Raw genomic sequence first — 23,160 nt, 5'->3', positions numbered from 1 at the left:
GGTAGGTTGATGAAGCTGGCATCCTAGCTGGTCCGATAAATGTTTGATTGGCGACAAATCTGGGCAGGTAAAGGAAGTGCTGTAATCTGGTGGACATTCCTGGAAAACCCTTGCTGTGTATGTGCGAAAAATGCCAGTTGGAAGCCCTGCCAGGAGAGGAACACACGTGACCCCAGAATGTCCTGCATATATCACGGATCCGTTAGTTTCCCTCTTATCACTACTAGGGTTGACTATCGTATGCAATGGCTCCCTAGATCACCACCCCCAGCAGTTAGGACAGTTTGTCACTCCACAGCAAAGGCTGAACTGAAGCACTTACCACAAGGTCTCTATATACTCAAATCCAACCGTTGTGGGATCTCAAACAGAGCCGTGACCATACAGTTTCAGTCAGTAGAAGTCCTGGTTGCTCATTCACGACACCACTGCAAACAAGGGCGAAAGTGGCTGGCTGTCAATGGTAGGGCACCAAGTGGGCGCTGTGACACAAAATTTTTTTCTGCTAAGCACCTGGAAGTGGTCCAGCAGAAACAGGTGATCTGTCTGTGTCTTCCGGAACCTGTTCGCTGTCTGTCCATACCCTCTCTTAACCACTCCTCGCAACACCACCTAACTGCTAGGTCAGAACAGCCTAGATGTTGGGCAGTTTGTCGAAATGACCATCCTGCTTCTCTCAGTCCAATGATGTGGCCCCTCTGAAAGTCGATTAACTGCTCATAACCTATGTCTAGCAGTCAGCGATCTCTCACCAAGAGGTACACTACACAAAAGCAGCCTCTGAGAGACCTTTTTATAAGGCAGCGAGGACCACCCTTGTAATTTACATTGCTTTCTGAGACATAACTGCATGCCAAGTTTTGCAGCAATCCGACTTTTCCATCTGGGTGCTTTATTTTTTGTCAATGAGTTTAGCACCAAAAATGCAATTTCTCAGCATAAAAACAAGGGCTCATACAGCCACATCAGTGAAAAAAAAAAAAAAAAGTCATGGCTGCTGCATTGGCAGAAATGACAAAATTAACTATGGCAGCAATTTAGTGGCCCCCTGTGTCATCCGTTACTTTTGTGTATTTGCAGAGCCAGTGATCCTCCCTGCTGTGATGCCCGGAGATTCGTTTGCCGTTCCATTACATCTCACATCCTGGAGACTGCAGGCTCGACCCCGAGGGATGGGAGTGTTCTTCTGTAAAACACCCATCCACTGGACGAACGTTACAAAGACCGGGGAAGTTTCAAGCAGTAAACGAGAGTGTCACTCCATGGATACAGAGAACAGCAGATATTTCAGGTAGCAATAAGTGGGAGCAATATTTGTAGGTCAGTTCCTCACAGGATCTCTGCTTGCTTTCTTTGAATGGAAAGCTCATGTTTTGCTACAGGAGAGCACGCTGATATATTGTAATGAGCCCTATACCTGTTTCGGTTGGCCATGCTTTCCACATCTCTTCATGATATAGCTAGCAAGCTATGTATACAGCTAGATGAAGCATGCTTGAAGCGCCACAGTATTACCACATTTTATGTTTTGGTACAATTTTTAGATTTTTATGATCCTTATTTCCTTCCTACCTTTTGGCATTTTCAGCAGAATCAAATATTTCCCATCTCTTCAGTGCCCACGGTTGACTAAAAAGCTTGGGTGAGATGAACTGTAAAGGCAGGATGTTTTTCTAATGGGCCTTTTACAGTTATTTTCTCCATGGTGTGATCTTTGCTTTGGTGCTGTTTCTTCCAGCCCACACATCCCATATTGTGCACAGCACTCTGAATCAGATATCTCCCCACTTCTGCCCCTGAAGCGTTCCTTCCCGACAGTCAGCTGCTCGTTCAGTGGAAGAGAGTGCTGCACTTCCGTGGCTGTTGCGATCGCTCGTCTTCATAGAGCTGCATTGTTTCTGGGCAGCAGATTGGATTAGATGGCCTGATCTGCCACCGGCAAATGATTTTTTAGCATGCTAAAACATCTTGATTGTGCGATGAACGAGCGTTTGCTTGTTCATCGGGTAATCAGCGTCACTTTAAGGGCTGTATTACACAGCCAGATCATTGCTAACAAGCTTTTCTATGAACGCTCGTTAACGATTATCAGCCAGTGTAATACAGCCCTTACAGTTAACATGGAGAGAAGCTGCATCTACACCCCCCTCCTCCCCCTCACGCTAGTTTACTCCTTACTCTGTTAATGTACATCTTTTTGTGGACTGTGCAGGTTTCTAAACTTACAGGGGGCATACAGGTACGAAAATGGGGACAACACAGGTACGAAAATGGGGACAACACATTAAAGCGGTTTTCCCTTAACAGACAATGGGGGCATATCGCTAGGATAGGCCCCCATTGTCTGATAGGTGTGGGTCCCAGAGGTGAGCAGGGAAAGGTGGTGGAGGGCGCACTGTGTATGCGCAGCCGCCCTCCATTCATTTCTATAGGGCTGCTAAAAATAGCCGAGCCCGAGCACTGGCTCTGCTATTTCCATCGGCCCCATAGAAATGAATAGGAGCGGTGGGGAGAGCGCTTGGCGGTGGCCGGACCCCGGGTCCTCCAACCACCGCTCTGCCCGCTTTGTTCTCGGCACAGGGTTCCAAAGGTGGGACCCGCACCTTTCAGATAAAGGGGGCATATACCAGTGATATGCCCCCATTGCCTGTTATGGGAATACCCCTTTAATAAGAAATATGCGCTACTGATTTCTACAAAAACAAGTTAAACCGATAGGTACCCTGTAAGATTCTGATTTGTCAAGTGCATTATTTGTTTCCTTCAATTTTTTTTCAGGTTCTGTGTGGCTTTGAGGAAAGAAAACTATCCAGATTACATGCCGTCCAATATCTTTTCAGACAGTGCTAAACAAATCTACAGACAGCCAGGCCATACCATCTTCCTGCTGCCCACTGTAGTCATCTGCAACCTTCTGCCATGTGAGCTAAACTTTTATGTCAAAGGTTCGCCACTTAAAGGAACTTTAAAATCTGGGAAAGAGATGGCCCTGCACACGGCTGACACATCCCAGAACTTTGAACTTGGTGAGCTCTCTTACTACTATCCTTTTCACTTATAGGACCGTCCTGTAAAATAAAACACAGTGGTGTGAAGTAGTCTGAAGTCCACAAGGACACTTTGACATTGGCATATTTGGGTCATTATTTTTGCGTCAGTATTTGTAATTCAAAGAATGGAGTGGAACCTCACAGGAAAAACTATAATGGAAAGATGTGTACCTCTTGTTTTGGGACCACTCATTTTACAATGCAGAAGCAAAATACCGACCAAAATACGGCTGTTAGAACCTGGCCTTAAGGCATGGTCACACAGGCCGATGGTTGTCTGGAATGAAGTGTTCCTTCCTGACGGTCAGTTGCTTACTCATTGAAGGAGAGCTCCTTCACCGTATGAAGCCGAGGGATCACTACAGAATCATTGTTTCTGGGCAGCAGATTGCTGTTTAGACCACACGATCTGCTGCCCAGAAACAATTGGTGCTGCCTGCACAAGCCACAGGATTACTCGATGAACGCTCGTTCATCGGGTGATTGGCGGGAATGAGCGTTTGCAGGAACGGTCGTTCCCGATAATATGGCCAATTATTGGTATGTGTAAATCCACTTTCAGAGCTGTCCATGGTGCTTCCTTGTGTGCCCATGTAGAGCACCTTGGTTCAATAACAGTAGTATAATTATTCTCACACATTGCAACCAAACCAGACCATTCCTGGTGCTTGCAGACCATGTATATACATTCCTCCAATTATCCACTTAAAAACCGCTTAGAATATGCCCCTTAGTATGTAAATTGAAGTTTTAAAAAATAGCCACTGTTTGCTGTTTATTCGCTTGTTCATTTGCAGGGTACACACCACGTAATTTTTAATATGGGGGAGAGCATACCTTAGAGTGACTTACATTACTGCTGCCTTAGAGAGATGAATAGATGGTGTGTGATAAAGAAAGATGCCTAACCCAACTCTAGGTCTGATTGGACAGATATTGGGAATGCACCCTGATTACAAGCCATCTTTACCTGTAGAGGGGAACTTGCAAGCAAATAAGTCCTGTTCTCATGCTGAAGAAGCCAAGCAGTGAAGTGTAATGAGAGCTATCTGGCTTCTAGAAACGGTGACTGTGACCGGGCTGCAGCTCCACTGTATTCACCACATGGCAGACAATGAGAACTTCCTGTCTGTGAAGTAGGAAGGAGAGAGGTCTATAGTATAAAGGGAGAAGATCCACAGAGGTTCTGCAGATCTTTGACTTTTGGCATTAGTTACGTCTTTACAGCGTCTCTTGCGTCTCATATTTTAATAGGAATCGCGGTGGAAAATTTTCAGCATTGCAAAGAGCTGTTGATCCCACCTGGTACTCAGAACTATATGGTTCGGATGCGACTTTACGATGCCAACAAGAGACAGCTGAACCTCACTATACGCATCACGTGCAGGGCAGAGGGCTCCTTGAAGATATTTATTTCAGCTCCTTACTGGCTGATTAATAAAACAGGTTGGTGATGACGTCATTTACCAGTTATATGTTTGTTGTCAGAAAATGCAGCATTCATTTCATGATGTCCTTTAGTATATTTACTGTACATTATTACTCTACAAGTAATAATTATCCCTAGGAGAAAAGACTATAGCAGCATTATTTATTGCATTTTTGGTGCATCTTTAGTGCTCTAGAGAGGGCTGTGGGGACACCTGGTGGACCAAACCTGTAATGACACTGTACCAACAACACATGCCTATCATAGACCACAAATACTGAATGATACTATCAGTAAACAGCAAGAAAGACTACTTTCAATAAATCAATGGAAACAGGCGCCAGCTACCAGTGGTGTCCACTAGTTATACAGTGCTAAAGCCACATGATTACTATCTTATTATTTTATTTTATTATAATTTTTTTTTATTATCTAGTCCTAGTCCAAGTATGTCTGTGTCCTGCTGTAGTCTATAGCATACAATTCCTAGTCATGGAAACCATATGCCACAGTCCATACTATCTTCAGCAGCAGATCTGTTTGACATATTTGACATTTTATAATTAACACTTCGAGGTACTTACAGACTCCTGGTTATGTTGGTAGGTTTGCCATTGATTTTCAGACAGGACAACGCCAAAACAGACGCTGCCGGCCAGTTTGAAGAACATGAACTTGCTAGAAGTCTTAGTCCACTCTTATTCTGTTACGCAGATAAGGAGCTTCCAAACCTGTAAGTGAATTGTGCACCAAAACTGCAATCTTTTTAAATGACATTAATTCAAATTAATTGCTTCTTTCTCTTTTATGTCTTGCAAATATATGCAAAATATTTCCTTGTACATTCGGGGGCACAGGAAACCATGGGTGTAAGTTGGTGCTACTAGGACGCTCGCACAAAAAAAAAAACCTGGTTCCTCCTTCACACGCTATACTCGGCATACAGGCACCAAGCTAATAGGTTTGATCTTAGTGTCAGTAGAAGAAGACGCTGATGGGGGATATCAAGATTTGTTTCTATGTTTTAGTTTTAGCTTTTTTTCCCTCATTCAAATTTCGTCATTAGTGGGCAGTACATAATGTTTAAAGGGGTTGTCCGAGATAATTCTAAATTTCAGACAACCCCCTAGAATAGCTTCAAATAAAAAAACAAGTGATACTCACCCACTTCTCCAGTGCTGTTCTTGCAGCTCTGGTCCGGTCCTTCTTGTGCTGTTTGTAGACAAATAGTGGAGTCATGCCTCGATAAAAGTACATGACCACTGCAGCCAATTACAGTCTTCAGCTAATCTACAGCTGAGGCCAGTACTTGGTTGCATTGGGGAAGCTCCGAATGTAGCCACATCTCTCTTTAGGTTACAAGGTTGGTGACGGGCCAGGACACAAGATGTGACCGCTGCAGCCAATCACTGTCCTCAGCTGTAGATACCAGAACAGTAATTGGCAGCAGTGGTCACATGCCTTATCCAGGCACGTCACCGCTGCTGTTTCTTAACAAGCGGATGAGTGTCACGTGGCTTTTTAGTTTAAGATATTCTACTGGTTTAATTATCTCGGACAACTCCCTCAAGGCCAGCCACTAGGACGGTCCGGTACACTCAGTGTAGTCACTTAGGCTTCTCTCACATTAGCGTTAGGGTTGTCCGGCAGGCTGTACCCCTGCCGGACAAGCCTAACGCTAATGTGAAAGAAGCCTTAGACTGCTGTATTGGTAGGAGACTTTGAGGAAAGTATATACCAGTAAGGGATTGACTGGCATTCTACTGTGGGGAGTTTGGTTCTCTTTTAACTGGTTTGGTTTCAATCCGTAGTTGCACAATGAGAGTTGGAAAAGGCATCCATCCAGATGGAATTCCAGGTTGGTGTCAGGCATTTTCGCTTGATGGAGGCAGTGGAGTACGAGCTTTGAAAGTGATCCAGCAAGGGAACCGTCCAGGCCTGATCTACAATATAGGTAAGAAAGACAGCAAGATTACTCTGTCCTAGCACTTCTGGTATGTATGCAACTTACTGTTCTTACTTACCTATACTTGGATTAGCTGGCACCATTTACCTTGTCATTACTCAATTCCTCTTCCTCCTATATGTTCCCTTTTTCCACTTGTCATTACTCAGTCTCTCCTGGCTTTCGTCACCTTTTCCCCCTTGGTTTTCTTCATCTTTACCTTCTGGTCTTTTCTGTTTGTTTTTTTTCCCTTTACCCTTCACCCCTAATTAAAAGGTTTTGTTACATGACTTCTTAAGTTATGCCTTCTCTTCTAGGTATTGATGTTAAGAAAGGCAGGGGAAGGTACATAGATACTTGTATGGTCACCTTTGCTCCTCGATACCTATTAATCAACAAATCAAGTCACAAACTTGCCTTTGCACAGAGGGAGTTTGCAAGAGGCCAGGTAAGTGTTTGTAGAAAAATGCTGACATTTCTGTTATATGCCTCAGACATACCCAACAACTGGGTCTGATGAGTGTCTGCTCTCTCTAGGGCACCAACAACCCTGATGGTTATATCTCAACTCTTCCTGGGTCAAGTGTTGTGTTCCATTGGCCAAGAAATGATTATGACCAGTTACTGTGTGTGCGGTTAATGGAAGTTTCCAACTGCACGTGGTCCGGTGGCTTTGAGGTTAATAAGAATAACTCATTTCATATCAATATGAGGTAAATATCAATGAAGGAATGAATGTTTGTTTGATTTATGTCATCTAATGAATAGATCAACATTTGATGTTACCAGATGTGACTTCATCATTTGTGACTGAATAGTGTATGCCTGATCAAATCTTTAATTATTACAGTTTATTACAGGTAACACAGGATCCAACATTGACCATAGTTTTCACTAATAGGCCCATTTACACTGCACTTATGAGTAACAATCCTTCCCAGCAATTGCCTGCTCCTTAATGGAGGACGAGCGATGGCGTCTGCCTTCATACCTCCTCATACAGCTGCATTGTTTTTGAGTGCCTAGAAATAATTGAGGTGTTTGCAAGCAGAGATCGGGTAATCTGTGGCATCTCTGCATGGGCATATTATTGGGAACAAGCATTGGCAGAAACGTTCGTTCCCAATAATCTGTCCAACAGTGGGACAGTCTAAACAAGGCATTACTGTGTAATTAACGATGTCCATGATAATGGCACATGAAAGTTCACAATGTGTGAAGGTGCCCGCCAGTCGCATCCATAGTTAGGCCCCTTTCAGACGAGCGGGCGATGTGAACTCTTAGCAAGGCAACCGGCCTGAACTCCCAGCACTGCCGGGGTCACATAGTATTATATTGATTTATGATGCAATGTAACCCTTACAGTTCCGGAATATATTGGATAACACTGGCAGCATTATGTCAGTGTTGTCCAATACATTCCAGAACTGTAAGGGTTACATAGCATCATAAATCAATATAATACTATGTGACCCCGGCAGTGCTGGGAGATCAGGCCAGTGCCTCACTGCGAGTCCGCAGCGAAACACTCGCTCGTCTGAAAGGGGCCTCATACAATGTGTCCCCATCCTATGCAAAGCGCTTGTAGTGGGTCTAATACCTTGCAGTCACATGCACAGGGTGCAGAAAACGGATGCAAAGTCTGTAATTATTTTGCATAGATTGTAATCGTTAATAGATATACACATGGTTCAGTTATTAGCTTTCAGCTTATCAAACATTTATGTATTCTATCTTAGGGATACACTTGGAAAATGTTACTTTTTGAGAGTGGAAATTACACTGCAAGGCGCCACGTACCGTGTCTCATTTAGTAACACCGATGAAATGCCTCCCCCATTTCGAGTGGATAATTTCTCAAAGGTAAAGCCGGAAATATTACATTTTGTGAAAGTTAAAATACAATGTAAAATATTCAGCAGTTTTCATTTAATGTTATATTATTTGTGGTGAACCTGCAATGAATTCAGAAAGTCTTCAAACCTGATCACTTTTTTACATTTTGTTATGTTGTGGCCTTGTGCTAAAATAAAGAAATCATTTTCTCACATCAATCTGCACTCAATACCCCATAATGAGAAAGTGAAAACAGAATTTTAAAAATGTTTGCAAATTTAATAAAATAATAACTCTGCATGGACATAAGTATTCAGACCCTTTGCCATGACACTTGACATTTAGCTCCCATTTCTCTTGATTATCTTTGAGATGTTTCTACACCTTTATTGGAGTCGACTTGTAAAAATTCAGTTGATTGCACAAGATTTGAAAGACACAACCCTGTCTATATAAAGTCTCACAGCTTACAATGCAGATCAGAGCAAAAACCAAGCCATGAGGAGAAAAGAACTGCCTGTAGAGCTCTGGGTCAGGATTGTGAGAAGGGGGAAAAAATCTGCTCCACTGAAAGTCCCCAAGAGCACAGTGGCCTCCATAATTCTTAAAGTAGAACTGTCATATATTTTTTTTTTGGCGTATTGGATTGTGGTGATTAATATCACCTTGGTGGCCCTATTTCAACTTTTCACTGTGTATTCAATTACCCCTTAATTCCACAGTTTTGTTCCCTGTACTGCCTACTTTTACCTGTGCTTAAAATAGGGTTGCTAGGCATGGTCCGTCTATCTGTAAGGACGTCTATCTGTAAGGACGGAGGACGCAGAAGCAGGCTGCGTGCAAGGTCACATTACTGACAGCCTGGGACTGTAAGTAAATGATTAAAGCCAGGTCCTCCCCAGCAGCTGATAACAGTGCCTGGGCTGTGTGCACTTCTCCCTGTCCCTGCGCTTGGCAGACGCTCCCTGACTCAGCAGAGCTGGAGAATGCAGAGTTGAACCAGCGCACAACAGGGAAGGGAGATCTGCCGTCTGCTCAGTGTATAAATGAAAGCAACATGTGGTAAGAGGACCCCTTTGTGCTGCAGGAGATTAACCCTTTAGGGGGGAGGGCACTGGTTACTGACACTTTTGGGGGGCTATTGTTACTGGCTAGTGAGGGCAGGCGGGATTAGCCTCAGGGTGAGGGCAGTGGCGGCCATCTTAACTGAATAGTGAGATTGCAGTTTTATGCAGACTGGTTGCTAAGGGCTGAATCTGATTAAATATGGGGTAAGTCAGTCTAATAGTAACTGATTCTGGAATATCATGTTATTAGTAACTACATATATGAAAATTGAAATTAGGGTCTAAATGTGACAGTTATCCTTTAAATGGAATAAGTTTAGAAGAACCAGGACTCTTCCTACGGCTGGATGCCCACCAAACTAAGTAATAAGGGGAGAGGGGCTAATGGTCACTCCAAATATCTTGTGTGCAGATGAGAGACACTTCCAGAAGGTCAACCATCAGCACTCCACCAATCTAGGCTTTATGACTCAGTAAAAGACACATGAAAGCCCGTCTGGAGTTTGCAAAGCATCTAAAGGACTCTCAGACTGTGAGAAAAAAAGTTCTCTGGTCTGATGAAACCAAGATTGAACATTTGGCCTCAATTCTAAGCATCAGGTCAGGAGACCAGACACTGCTCATCATCTGCCCAATATCATCGCAACAATGAAGCATGCTGAGTTTTCAGCAGCTGGGACAGGGAGACTGGTCAGGGTTGAGGGAAAGCTGAATGGAGCAAAGTACATAGATATCCTTAATGAAAACCTGATCCAGAGTTCTCTGGACCTCAGACTGGTCTGGGCCTAAGGTTTACTGTCCAACAAGACAGTGACAGAACAAATATTAATAAAGAGGATGTTAAAATGGAGCAAAAATAATAAATATTTTATTAGTGCTAATAATGGAAAGGGGTGAAAACCTATGTTAATAATAAACACTAAGACTAAACCGTCTATCCAGATTGATGTAACCTCATCATGCATTAACAGTGACACTACCTACTATGGTATATAGGAGGACCACTGTAGGTATCATATGCAGATAAACGGACTGATATGTGTAACTAAAACCACCGCACTAGTGATCGGATGTGGTGCTCCGAACGGCAGGGTGCTGCCTATAGAATTAATATGTGCTAGTGGAATGGATACTACAAGTGTGGTATATCCTCTGGGAGATGTAACTATATCTAATACCCCAGACCAATAAAGGAGATATCACACAAAGCAAAGAAAATGGACTGACCAGTGACAGGCGTTTCACTGGGCAGTGACGGTTAGTGAGAGGAGCGGCCGTGCACGGTGCCGACTCTCAAACACTAGCCCCCATGTAGGTGAGTAGACAACGCAGAAAAATGCTGGTGTTGGTGAAGATACACTCCAACAACCAGCAGATCTGCACACACTGAGCTACGGCTCTACGCGTTTCTGTGCAGCTAGTTAGTGCACTTCATGAGGAGCACCTAAACTGCCTAAGGCCGATACCATAAACTTGGAATCGGCGTGCTACATGAGAATGTTATTAAGTAGCACCGAATCCTGGTGTGGGAGACAGTGTGCTGCTTGTTACAAACATAGCCTCGGCTCTGTAATGGCCGCGAAGCGGCCAGACAGGCGCCGTGATTTAAAGGGCAAACACCACGCCCCCATGAACACACCTCCTGTCGGCAGCCAATCCACCAGATGAATCATTCATACTGGGCTGAGGAATAGGGATGTGTCCCGGAGGCCCGGAGGTCAGCGCACAAGCGCTGCGTCGTAACAATGTATCAGGGAATCATCAGCGGCCTTATATATGAACAGGCAGCAGTCCTGAGAGAGCAAAATAGGAGAACCTAAAACTAAGCAAACAGTAGCGAATCTTCAGTGATAAAGACGGTATAGAAGTGGCAACTGGCAAAATATATGAAGTACAGGCAATGATCAGCTGTAAATAAACATAGAGTAATATAGTCTTATCACTCATCGGTCAAAAAGGAGAAAGTCTACAATTGCCCATATAGAGAAAATAATGTAGCCTCTCCAAAGCATATATAACTCTAAATAGTGGTAGGTTGTGGTGGCTCACTAGCAAGTAGTTAAGGTATGGTGCTGCAAGCTCATATAGAGGGAATCACCCCACCCTCTCTTAAAAGGCAAATGTAGTAATAGGAAAATGAGCGAGCACTCATACACTTAGCAACCAGATTGACATATGCAGAAAATATTTATTAAATCCCCATAAAATACAAGTAATAAAATTTATAATTACAATGTAGCAATAATATACAACATTACAGTCACATATATAATGTGGTAGATATGATCGATACTATATTCAATAAAAATATATTCGATAGAAATATTCGATAAATTGAATGGTAGAAAATTCAATGTTGAAATATTCGATACCACTCAATAGTGTCGATAAATTCAATAATATATATCTCACCAAAAAACTTCAAGTATATGCTGTTATTTGGGAAAGAGGGGGTATTATCTTCTAGCGCTCTATCCCAATTTGGGAAACTGAATGTCACTGAAAATGCTGTAGGTGTATTCACTGGGAGCGCAATATGTTCATAAAGTGTCCACAGGAATCCTGATAATGTGAAAAGTCTCTTATAGTATATCCTTTTATGGTCGATATGAGCTTTGGATTGAAGAAAACTTTAAATCGATATTTGGCTTACCGTCTAGTGTCTGCTGTCTCCCTATTGCTTCAATGGAGCTTTAAATATTTGCCGGCTTATTCAGTCGCTCCATACAGCAAGCTGGTTTAAATTTTGCGGGAGTTCCAAAGATCGCGGGAGTTGCCACTCTGTTCCGCAATTTCCTTCGGTGCAGCTTTCGACGATAAGAATAGTTAATCCTTTACTGTAGAGATTTTCTTCTGTATGGCCATACAATATTATCGGAGGCTTTTCAATGCAGGTACATCACTTGTTTCACCATACGCGTTACGGGTAGAGTCAGTGAGGAAGGGAGAGTGAATCTACCCGTAACGCGTATGGTGAAATAAGTGATGTACCTGCATTGAAAAGCCTCCGATAATACTGTATGGCCATACAGAAGAAAATCTCTACAGTAAAGGATTAACTATTCTTATCGTCGAAAGCTGCACCAAAGGAAATTGCGGAACAGAGTGGCAACTCCCGCGATCTTTGGAACTCCCGCGAAATTTAAACCAGCTTGCTGTATGGAGCGACTGAATAAGCCGGCAAATATTTAAAGCTCCATTGAAGCAATAGGGAGACAGCAGACACTAGACGGTAAGCCAAATATCGATTTAAAGTTTTCTTCAATTCAAAGCTCATATCGACCTTAAAAGGATATACTATAAGAGACTTTTCACATTATCAGGATTCCTGTGGACACTTTATGAACATATTGCGCTCCCAGTGAATACACCTACAACATTTTCAGTGACATTCAGTTTCCCAAATTGGGATAGAGCGCTAGAAGATAATACCCCCTCTTTCCCAAATAACAGCATATACTTGAAGTTTTTTGGAGTGATATATATTATTGAATTTATCGACACATATATAATATATTTTTATTGAATATAGTATCGATCATATCTACCACAATATATGTGACTGTAATGTTGTATATTATTGCTACATTGTTCTTATAAATTTTATTACTTGTATTTTATGGGGATTAATAAATATTTTCTGCATATGTCAATCTGGTTGCCAAGTGTATGAGTGCTCGCTCATTATTCTATTACATATATAACTCTAGGTAACAGACATACCCAGTAGCATATAAGACTACACATATAATAAATACCACTACCCACAAGTACATGTCATCTAACAAAGACAAATATGAAGAGATATGATACTAATAACCAGGGGCAAGGAGTACCCATAATGTTCTTAAATGGATACTAACCGCATCAGATAAATGGAACATAGGAAATGGCATCATTGAGACCATTGGGTTTAATGGTCCCCAGCCTAAAGATCCATTGTGCCTCCTTTTGTAGGAGAATGCGGTCAAGATCTCCTCCTCGCGGTGTTCTCTTCACAATGTCAATGCCCTGAAATGTAATAAAGGAAGCATTGCCACTGTGGCATTCAACCACATGGCGGGCGATCAGTGTATCTTGGGATTTATTGATATCAGACACATGTTCCCCTATACGCCGTCTTAGCTCCCGTATCGTTTTATCAACATATTTCAGGCCACATTTACATGTCATTAAATAGACCACGCCAGTCGTTTTACAATTCACAAATGGTCTAATAAAAAACGTTCTGTCAGATACATTACCGATAAATGATTTGTTCTTATTGATGTAGCCACAGAACTTACAACTACCACAAGGAAAAGTTCCTGAAACAGGATTGTATAACCAGGTATGCTGTTTAGGACTCTGATACATACTGTGAACTAAGATGTCACGTAAGTTCTGGCTACGACGGAAAGTGATTGCTGGTTTGTCAGGGATAAGGTGACCAATATCCGTATCGGATCTGAGAATATCCCAATGTTCTGATAGTATGTGACGTACTTGGTCATGGGCACTATCGAATGTTCTAATGATCCACACATTATCCATCCCTTGTGGATTTAATTTGGGAGATAGTAGTGAATCTCTATTCAAACTCAAAGAATGTTGGTAAGCTTGTTTGAGTAGTTGGGATGGATATCCTCGAGATAGAAATCTATCTTGAAGGTCAACAGCAGCTTTTCTGAAATCCGACAGTTGGGAGCAATTCCTACGGGCTCTTAAATATTGCCCCTTAGGGATACCTCTTTTGAGAGCTTTAGGATGACCACTCTCCCATCTTAGTAAACTGTTTGTAGCAGTAGATTTTCTATACATACTGGTTACAATATCACCAGAAGTATTGAGTGCAATGGTCAAATCCAAGAACGAGATCTGACTCTCATTAATTTCAGAGGTAAAAAATAAACCCAACTCGTTGTTATTCAAAGCTGCCACAAATTCATGGAACAAAGTGGTGCTGGCCCCCCAGAGGATCAGCACATCATCAATGTATCTGATCCACAGGGGGATAGCTCCAGTAAAGTGTTCCATGTCATCTGAAAAAAACAGTTCTCTTTCCCACCAGCCCAGGAAGAGGTTCGCAAAAGTAGGGGCACAAGGACTACCCATCGCGACTCCCCTGAGCTGGTGGAAAATCTTCCTGTCAAATAAGAACACATTATGTGTCAAAATTAACTCAAGAAGCTCCATAATGAATGCATTATGACCCAACAGATGTTTACCCCTCTGTTGTAGGAATGAGAGGACCGCTCTACAGCCCAAATGATGAGGAATAGAGCTGTGGAGGGCCTCAACATCTAAACTGGCCAGCTTGGTACCTTTATCACATTGGATACCATTTAGCCTTGCTAGCACATCCATGGTGTCTCTAACATAGGACGGCTGGCTGGTAACAAAAGGTCTCAAAATGGTATCCACATATGTACTGATATTTGCAGTGAGACTGCCGGTACCAGAAACAATTGGCCTGCCTTTCAGTGGGTCATAGCCTTTATGTATTTTGGGTAGGCTGTACAGGGTGGCCAGAACAGGATAGTCAGGGAGCATGAAAGCAAATTCAGCTTTGTCAATAAATTTATTGACCAAAGCCTTCATTAGGATATCTCGTAATTCGAGTCTAAACCCCACTGTGGGATCTGATGGGAGTTTTCTATATGTGGATTGGTCACTAAGGATGTTAAGACACATCTGATGGTATTTCTCATGTCCCAACACCACAATATTCCCCCCTTTGTCAGATGGTTTGATAACCAGTTCTTTATCCATCTGTAGTTTTTTCAAAGCTTCCCTTTCGGGCCAACCTAAATTGTCTGCACTGCCCTGGTGTATATCCAACTGGCAGAGCTTGTTGGTCACCACCGAAACAAAAATGTCAATAGGTATATTGTCATTTAAAGGGGGCATCTTTTTGGAGGGAGGTCGCAAGTCCGTAAATGGGCCCTCACCAGGATTCCGTAAGGCTTCAGAGTATAAATCTGTCAAAGTTTGCACATCTGGGAGATCATGCAGATCTATCCCTAATTCTTCACATTTGTGTCGATCGTGTGCGGATCATTGGAACATTCGATAGTGCCCATGACCAAGTACGTCACGTACTATCAGAACATTGGGATATTCTCAGATCCGATACGGATATTGGTCACCTTATCCCTGACAAACCAGCAATCACTTTCCGTCGTAGCCAGAACTTACGTGACATCTTAGTTCAAAGTATGTATCAGAGTCCTAAACAACATACCTGGTTATACAATCCTGTTTCAGGAACTTTTCCTTGTGGTAGTTGTAAGTTCTGTGGCTACATAAATAAGAACAAATCATTCATCGGTAATGTATCTGACAGAACGTTTTTTATTAGACCATTTGTGAATTGCAAAACGACTGGCGTGGTCTATTTAATGACATGTAAATGTGGCCTGAAATATGTCGGTAAACGGATACGGGAGCTAAGACGGCGTATAGGGGAACATGTGTCTGATATCAATAAATCCCAAGATACACCAATCGCCCGCCATGTGGTTGAATGCCACAGTGGCAATGCTTCCTTTATTAAATTTCAGGGCATTGACATTGTGAAGAGAACACCGCGAGGAGGAGATCTTGACCGCATTCTCCTACAAAAGGAGGCACAATGGATCTTTAGGCTGGGGACCATTAAACCCAATGGTCTCAATGATGCCATTTCCTATGTTCCATTTATCTGATGCGGTTAGTATCCATTTAAGAACATTATGGGTACTCATTGCCCCTGGTTATTAGTATCATATCTCTTCATATTTGTCTTTGTTAGATGACATGTACTTGTGGGTAGTGGTATTTATTATATGTGTAGTCTTATATGCTACTGGGTATGTCTGTTACCTAGAGTTATATATGCTTTGGAGAGGCTACATTATTTTCTCTATATGGGCAATTGTAGACTTTCTCCTTTTCGACCGATGAGTGATAAGACTATATTACTCTATGTTTATTTACAGCTGATCATTGCCTGTACTTCATATATTTTGCCAGTTGCCACTTCTATACCGTCTTTATCACTGTAGATTCGCTACTGTTTGCTTAGTTTTAGGTTCTCCTATTTTGCTCTCTCAGGACTGCTGCCTGTTCATATATAAGGCCGCTCATGATTCCCTGATACATTGTTACGACGCAGCGCTTGTGCGCTGACCTCCGGGACACATCCCTATTCCTCAGCCCAGTATGAATGATTCATCTGGTGGATTGGCTGCCGACAGGAGGTGTGTTCATGGGGGCGTGGTGTTTGCCCTTTAAATCACGGCGCCTGTCTGGCCGCTTCGCGGCCATTACAGAGCCGAGGCTATGTTTGTAACAAGCAGCACACTGTCTCCCACACCAGGATTCGGTGCTACTTAATAACATTCTCATGTAGCACGCCGATTCCAAGTTTATGGTATCGGCCTTAGGCAGTTTAGGTGCTTCTGATGAAGTGCACTAACTAGCTGCACAGAAACGCGTAGAGCCGTAGCTCAGTGTGTGCAGATCTGCTGGTTGTTGGAGTGTATCTTAACCAACACCAGCATTTTTCTGCGTTGTCTACTCACCTACATGGGGGCTAGTGTTTGAGAGTCGGCACCGTGCACGGCCGCTCCTCTCACTAACCGTCACTGCCCAGTGAAACGCCTGTCACTGGTCAGTCCATTTTCTTTGCTTTGTGTGATATCTCCTTTATTGGTCTGGGGTATTAGATATAGTTACATCTCCCAGAGGATATACCACACTTGTAGTATCCATTCCACTAGCACATATTAATTCTATAGGCAGCACCCTGCCGTTCGGAGCACCACATCCGATCACTAGTGCGGTGGTTTTAGTTACACATATCAGTCCGTTTATCTGCATATGATACCTACAGTGGTCCTCCTATATACCATAGTAGGTAGTGTCACTGTTAATGCATGATGAGGTTACATCAATCTGGATAGACGATTTAGTCTTAGTGTTTATTATTAACATAGGTTTTCACCCCTTTCCATTATTAGCACTAATAAAATATTTATTATTTTTGCTCCATTTTAACTTCCTCTTTATTAATATTTGTTCTATTATTATACTTAGGGACGTGTACCTATTATACCTTGCTCTTTAATTTTGTTATCAACAAGACAGTGACCCTAAGCAGCACACAAGCCAACACAGGAGGGATTAGGGACATCTCTGTGAATGGCCCAGAAATGTCTGTTCACCAATGGTCCCTATCCAAGTTGACAGAGCTTGAGAGGATCTGCAGAGAAGGCAGAACATCCCAAATCCAGGTGTTTAAACCTTGTGCCATCATACCCAAGAAGACTGGAGGCTGTAATCACTGGCAAAGGTGCTTGAACTAAGTCCAGAGTGAAGGGTCTGAATACTTATGTTAATGCAAGATTTTCGTTTTTCCTTTTCAATAAATTAGCAAAGCTTTTGAACATTCTGTTTTCACTTTGTCATTATGCGGTACTGAGTGCAGAATGATGGGTGGAATTTTTTTATCTTAATTTTAGCACAAGGCCGCAACGTAACAAAGTGTGAAAAAAGTGAAAGGGTCTGAAGATTTCCCGAATGCACTGTATATTATATATTAGGACAGTAGTTTCCAATTTATGGTTCTTTATCTGGTGCTACAACCCCAGGAATGCTTTTGTTTTGGATCTTCTGGTTGCAATCCTATGTAATCAACAGACATTTCTCGCTCGCATTATTGGGGGACACAGAAGACCATGAGTACAGCTGCTGCCACTAGGAGGCGACACTAAGCAAAAAAGTGTTAGCTCCTCCTCTCAGCTATATCCCTCCTGCAGACAGTAAGCAAATCAGTTTTAGCTAAATGTCCGTAGGAGGCAGACATTTTTTTCTGCAGGTCTGCCAAAGCTTTTTCCTTTTTTATTTTTCAGGTTGGGGCTACAGGTGGGCTCTCACAACCTGTTTTCCCACACTTGGGGGGGGGGGGCGGCTGAGTCCTCAAGCCGCTGCTCATTTCCCACCTCTGGAAGACCAGGAGGAACAGTAGATCTTGTACAGCTCATAGCATTAAGGCGGAGTACTTGTACTACCACTGGATACTGTACATCCTATAGCATTACCCTCCTTTCATAGGCAGAGTACTTGTACTACCACTGGATACTGTACATCCTATAGCATTACCCTCCTTTCATAGGCAGAGTACTTGTACTACCACTGGATACTGTACATCCTATAGCATTACCCTCCTTTCATAGGCAGAGTACTTGTACTACCACTGGATACTGTACATCCTATAGCATTACCCTCCTTTCATAGGCAGAGTACTTGTACTACCACTGGATACTGTACATCCTATAGCATTACCCTCCTTTCATAGGCGGAGTACTTGTACTACCACTGGATACTGTACATCCTATAGCATTACCCTCCTTTCATAGGCAGAGTACTTGTACTACCACTGGATACTGTACATCCTATAGCATTACCCTCCTTTCATAGGCAGAGTACTTGTACTACCACTAAATATTGTACAGCCTGTAGCATTACCCTCCTTTCATAGGCGGAGTACTTGTACTACCACTGGATACTGTACATCCTATAGCATTACCCTCCTTTCATAGGCGGAGTACTTGTACTACCACTGGATACTGTACATCCTATAGCATTACCCTCCTTTCATAGGCAGAGTACTTGTACTACCACTAAATATTGTACAGCCTGTAGCATTACCCTCCTTTCATAGGCGGAGTACTTGTACTACCACTGGATACTGTACAGCCTATAGCATTATCATTCTGCCATAGACAGGTTAATAGCACTTCTATTGGGTACCGTACAGTCCATACCATTATTCTCTTTCCATAGGCAGAGTAATAGCTCCACCACTGGGTACTGTACAGCCTGTAGCATTAACCTCCTTGTATCATTCGATACTATTCATTTTGTATCATTACTCTCTTTTCATAGGCAAGGTATTTGCACCTCCCGTTGGATCCTATACATCCTGTAGCATTACCCTCCTTCCTTAGGCAGTGTATTTGCACTTCCACCGTATACCATACGTCCTGTTGCATTACCCCCTCCGCAGGCGGAGTAATTGCACTAATCCTGCATATCTTCTGTCGGATTTCCTCCTCCTATAGGTGGATTAGTTGCAGAACAATAGCATTACCCTCCTTCCGTTGGCGGAGTAGTTGCACAACCAGTAGTGCTTACACTACCAGTGGACCCTGTACATCTTGTCGGTTCCCCTCTTCCATCAGCGGAGTGATTCACTATCTCTGGAAGCTGTCCATCCTATCGCATTATCCGCCTTTCTTAGGTGGAGTAATTGCTTGAACATGGACTACCGCGACTACTCTCATTTCTTCCTTGTCGCATTGCATACTGTACCATGGTTAGCCTATTTGCTAGACTCGTCCCTGCAATCGCCGTATTCCCCATCATAGGTGGTATTTTGGCACTACTACTGGATACTGTGACAGCTTCACACTATCCCCTTCTTCAGATTTGGATTGGTGTCGGGCACCTACGTGGCAGCCTCCGTCTTCCAGGCAGGCCTGTAGCTAACAGGCTGTTCACACACCACATACCTTTCCTCGTGCCTTGAGTTCCTGTGAGGAGCATTCTAATTTTGTTGATTGTCATTAGCAAGCTCGACGTCCACACTCCGTCAGTAGGGGAAACATCTGCATTCATTGCCAGTTTCCTGCTTCTCAGGTGGAGTATTACTCTAGCACCAATTTCATGGTGGCTACTGTTGTTTGACCTCATTTTCAGGTGGAGCCTCTCCTCTGGCCCTAGAGGCCATAGTTGTTGCTATGGCCTCCCCCCACCCCCCCCCCTATGAGGCAGCCTTTGCACTGGCTATAGATTATATGGCAACTCCTGTTCCATGGCTTAAAGGATAACTGTCACATTTAGACCCTAATTTCAATTTTCATATATGTAGTTACTAATAACATGATATTCCAGAATCAGTTTCTATTAGACTGACTTACCCCATATTTAATAAGATTCAGCCTGCATAAAACTGCAATTTCACTATTCAGTTAAGATGGCCGCCACTGCCCTCACCCTGAGGCTAATCCCGCCTGCCCTCACTAGCCAGGAACAATAGCCTCCCAAAAGTGTCAGTAACCAGAGCCCTCCCCCCTAAAGGGTTAATCTCCTGCTGCACAAAGGGGTCCTCTTACCACATGTTGCTTTCATTTATACACTGAGCAGATGGCAGATCTGCCTTCCCTGGTGTGCGCTGCTCCAACTCTGCATTCTCCAGCTCTGCTAAGTGAGGGAGCGTCTGCCAAGCGCAGGGACAGGGAGAAGTGCACACAGCCCAGGCACTGTTATCAGCTGCTGGGGAGGACCTGGCTTTAATCATTTACTTACAGTCCCTGGCTGTCAGTAATGTGAGCCTGCACGCAGCGTGCTCCGTCTATCAACAGAAGGGACTCATCAGACTCATTGTGTAAACTCATCAGACACTGTCGACCACCACTGCGGAACAACCCCGCCTAAAAAAGAACAGAATGGGGTTATCGGAGGAATGGACAAAACGGCCAGACAGGAACTAGACATGGTATAAATACTGCTCCAGGAAGGGAGTGTGAACACCGAACGCCACGAAGTCCCAGAAAAAAAATGGTAACAGAGCCAATACCACCCGTGCATGCACTCCGCAGCAGAAAGGGGACATACGAGAACCCAATGGCTATGATAACTGGCCGAGCAGGGACAAACAGTATGTGTGACCCCTTCCAAGGGGGAGTATTTGTGTTTATCCTTCAAATGCGGCTTACATGACGCATGGGCGGGAGTCATCGCATCTATGGTTTTTACCGCATCCCCTTCCTCCATGTGGAGTATCGGCCCTGGCATTTCCTGCGGTATCTACAAAGCATTTATCCTTCTACAGGTGGAACCTTCTCGCTAGCTGTAATTGTGATTGTGCCTACATTTCCTTCTCCCACAGGTGGCACTGTGCTTATGTTCTGCCATCACTGGGTGCGGTAGTCCCACCAGGCATTGTATGTATGGTGTACGTGAGGCGCTGGCTGACAGGTACTTTTATTCCTTATGGCGCTGTCATCTGCCCATACCATGACATGCTGCAGCTGATTGGTTTGCTCACTTCTGGTGGGCATTAGTACGGTTTTCTGTACCTGGTATAACCTACCGATTTCTGGAGTTTGGGTATGCACTTTTTCAGTTTGCGTATGTGAGTCATCTGCATTGCTCCCCTCACCAGGTAGAGCGTTCATACTGCCCTTGTTCTCACCCCTAAGTGCTGGTTCTCTACTGAGCCGCATCGGCCTCTTCTACTCTCCCCTTCTGCAGGGCGAGTAGTTGCACTTCCCCCACATACTGTTTTGTCCCTGCTCGGCCAGTTATCATAGCCATTGGGTTCTCGTATGCCCCCTTTCTGCTGTGGAGTGCCTGCGCGGGTGGTATTGGTTCTGTTACCAGTTTTTTTCTGAGACTTCGTGGCGTTCAGTGTCCACACTCCCTTCCTGGCACAGTATTTATACCATCTCTGGTTCCTGTCTGGCCGTTTTGTCCATTCCTCTGATAACCCCATTCTCTTCTTTTTTAGGCGGGGTTGTTCCGCAGTGGCGGTCGACAGTGTCTGATGAGTTTACACACCCTTCATATTGTCCCTTTCCCCTAGGTTTTTTCTTCTTCTGCTTCCGCTTAGGTCTGCTAGTTCAGGCAGCCTTCCATGGAGTATCTGATGGCTTCTCTCCTCTCTTGTTCTTGGTCCTCCTCTACATGCCTCTACTTACCACATTGGCGCTCTCCTTGGGGAACACTCTTATGCAGCAAACCCCTTGGCCGTAGGTCTGAAGGGGCTGTTTTTGATCCTGGAGGACACTCTTTTCCTACCAGGTTACTCCCCAATTTTTTTCCTGGATTTTGGTCAGTTCCACCTCCTTGTTCCCATTAAGTTTCTTCACTCCCTTTAAGAATTTTTTCTTGCGGACCATGTTCATGCCTGACATCCAGGTTCTCTAGCCCTGACTTGTTTGTCAATGTCCCGCTGGAGTTTTCTTCTCTTCTGGCAGCCTGGTATGGTGTTTGGGGCCTTGCCTTCTGGCACCCCTACTCAGGGCCGGTTCTAGGTGAAATGGGGCCCTGGGGCGAAAAACAATAAGGTCCCCCCTCCCCCCCCATGACACTTGATGACTTTTACAGAAGAAACTGTATATTTTGGGGCACAGTGTAGAGGTATACTGTATATTGTGTGGCACAGTGTAGGCTATATGTGTATAACATAAACATATTTCATATGAAAACTTACAGTTACTTGGCTTGGCCCTTGGGGATCTCGGACACCACTTCAACACTTTGGCCGGGGGCTCGGCGGAGCTGATGTTGTGTTTAATCCTAATGAGAAAGATTTCATAATAAGAATTTGGAGAAGGGGCAGAGGGATAGCAGAGCAGGGAGAGGCTGGTGCTGCTACTAGGGGGTCATACCATGGGGGAGTAATAACGCCCACCATAATGCCCCCCCCAGTAGAAATAATTCTCCTTATAATGTGACAGTGCAAAAAATACCCCCTTGTAATTCCCCCAGTTGAGCTAATGTCCTCATAGTGCCTCCATAATGTGCCAGTATAAAATACCCCTATATAGTGACCCCAGTAAATGCCCCCATAGTGCTCCTCTCCCCCCTAGTGCCCCCCATAATGTACCAGTATAAAATGCCCGATATATAGTGCGCCAGTAGATGCCCTCAGTGTCCCCCATAATTTGTAAGCATAAAATACCCCTTCTCAGTGCCCCCCGTAGATGACCCCATAGTACTCCTCTCCCACCTTCCCCATAGTACCCACCATAATGTGTCCCAGTATAAAATGCCCCTATACAGAGCCCCCATATAAAATAACCG

General features: G+C 43.7%; 1 protein-coding gene across 2 annotated transcripts in view; it reads left to right on the top strand.

Annotated features, from left to right (window-relative positions):
- Positions 1-23,160, top strand: part of VPS13D (vacuolar protein sorting 13 homolog D) — a 351,123-nt gene that overhangs the window by 178,659 nt on the left and 149,304 nt on the right. For both annotated transcript variants that reach the window (XM_040429067.1, XM_040429073.1), the window contains 8 exons: positions 1,081-1,291; positions 2,779-3,026; positions 4,305-4,496; positions 5,086-5,212; positions 6,291-6,433; positions 6,742-6,872; positions 6,962-7,137; positions 8,164-8,287. In XM_040429067.1, the coding sequence (XP_040285001.1) occupies positions 1,081-1,291; positions 2,779-3,026; positions 4,305-4,496; positions 5,086-5,212; positions 6,291-6,433; positions 6,742-6,872; positions 6,962-7,137; positions 8,164-8,287 (1,352 nt within the window). The remainder of the gene's footprint in view (positions 1-1,080; positions 1,292-2,778; positions 3,027-4,304; positions 4,497-5,085; positions 5,213-6,290; positions 6,434-6,741; positions 6,873-6,961; positions 7,138-8,163; positions 8,288-23,160) is intronic.

Source organism: Bufo bufo, chromosome 1, assembly GCF_905171765.1.
Source record: "Bufo bufo chromosome 1, aBufBuf1.1, whole genome shotgun sequence".
NCBI classification, from domain to species: Eukaryota; Metazoa; Chordata; class Amphibia; order Anura; family Bufonidae; genus Bufo; species Bufo bufo.
The sequence above is the reverse complement of the archived record's forward strand: the minus strand, read 5'-3'. Positions and strand labels throughout refer to the sequence as shown.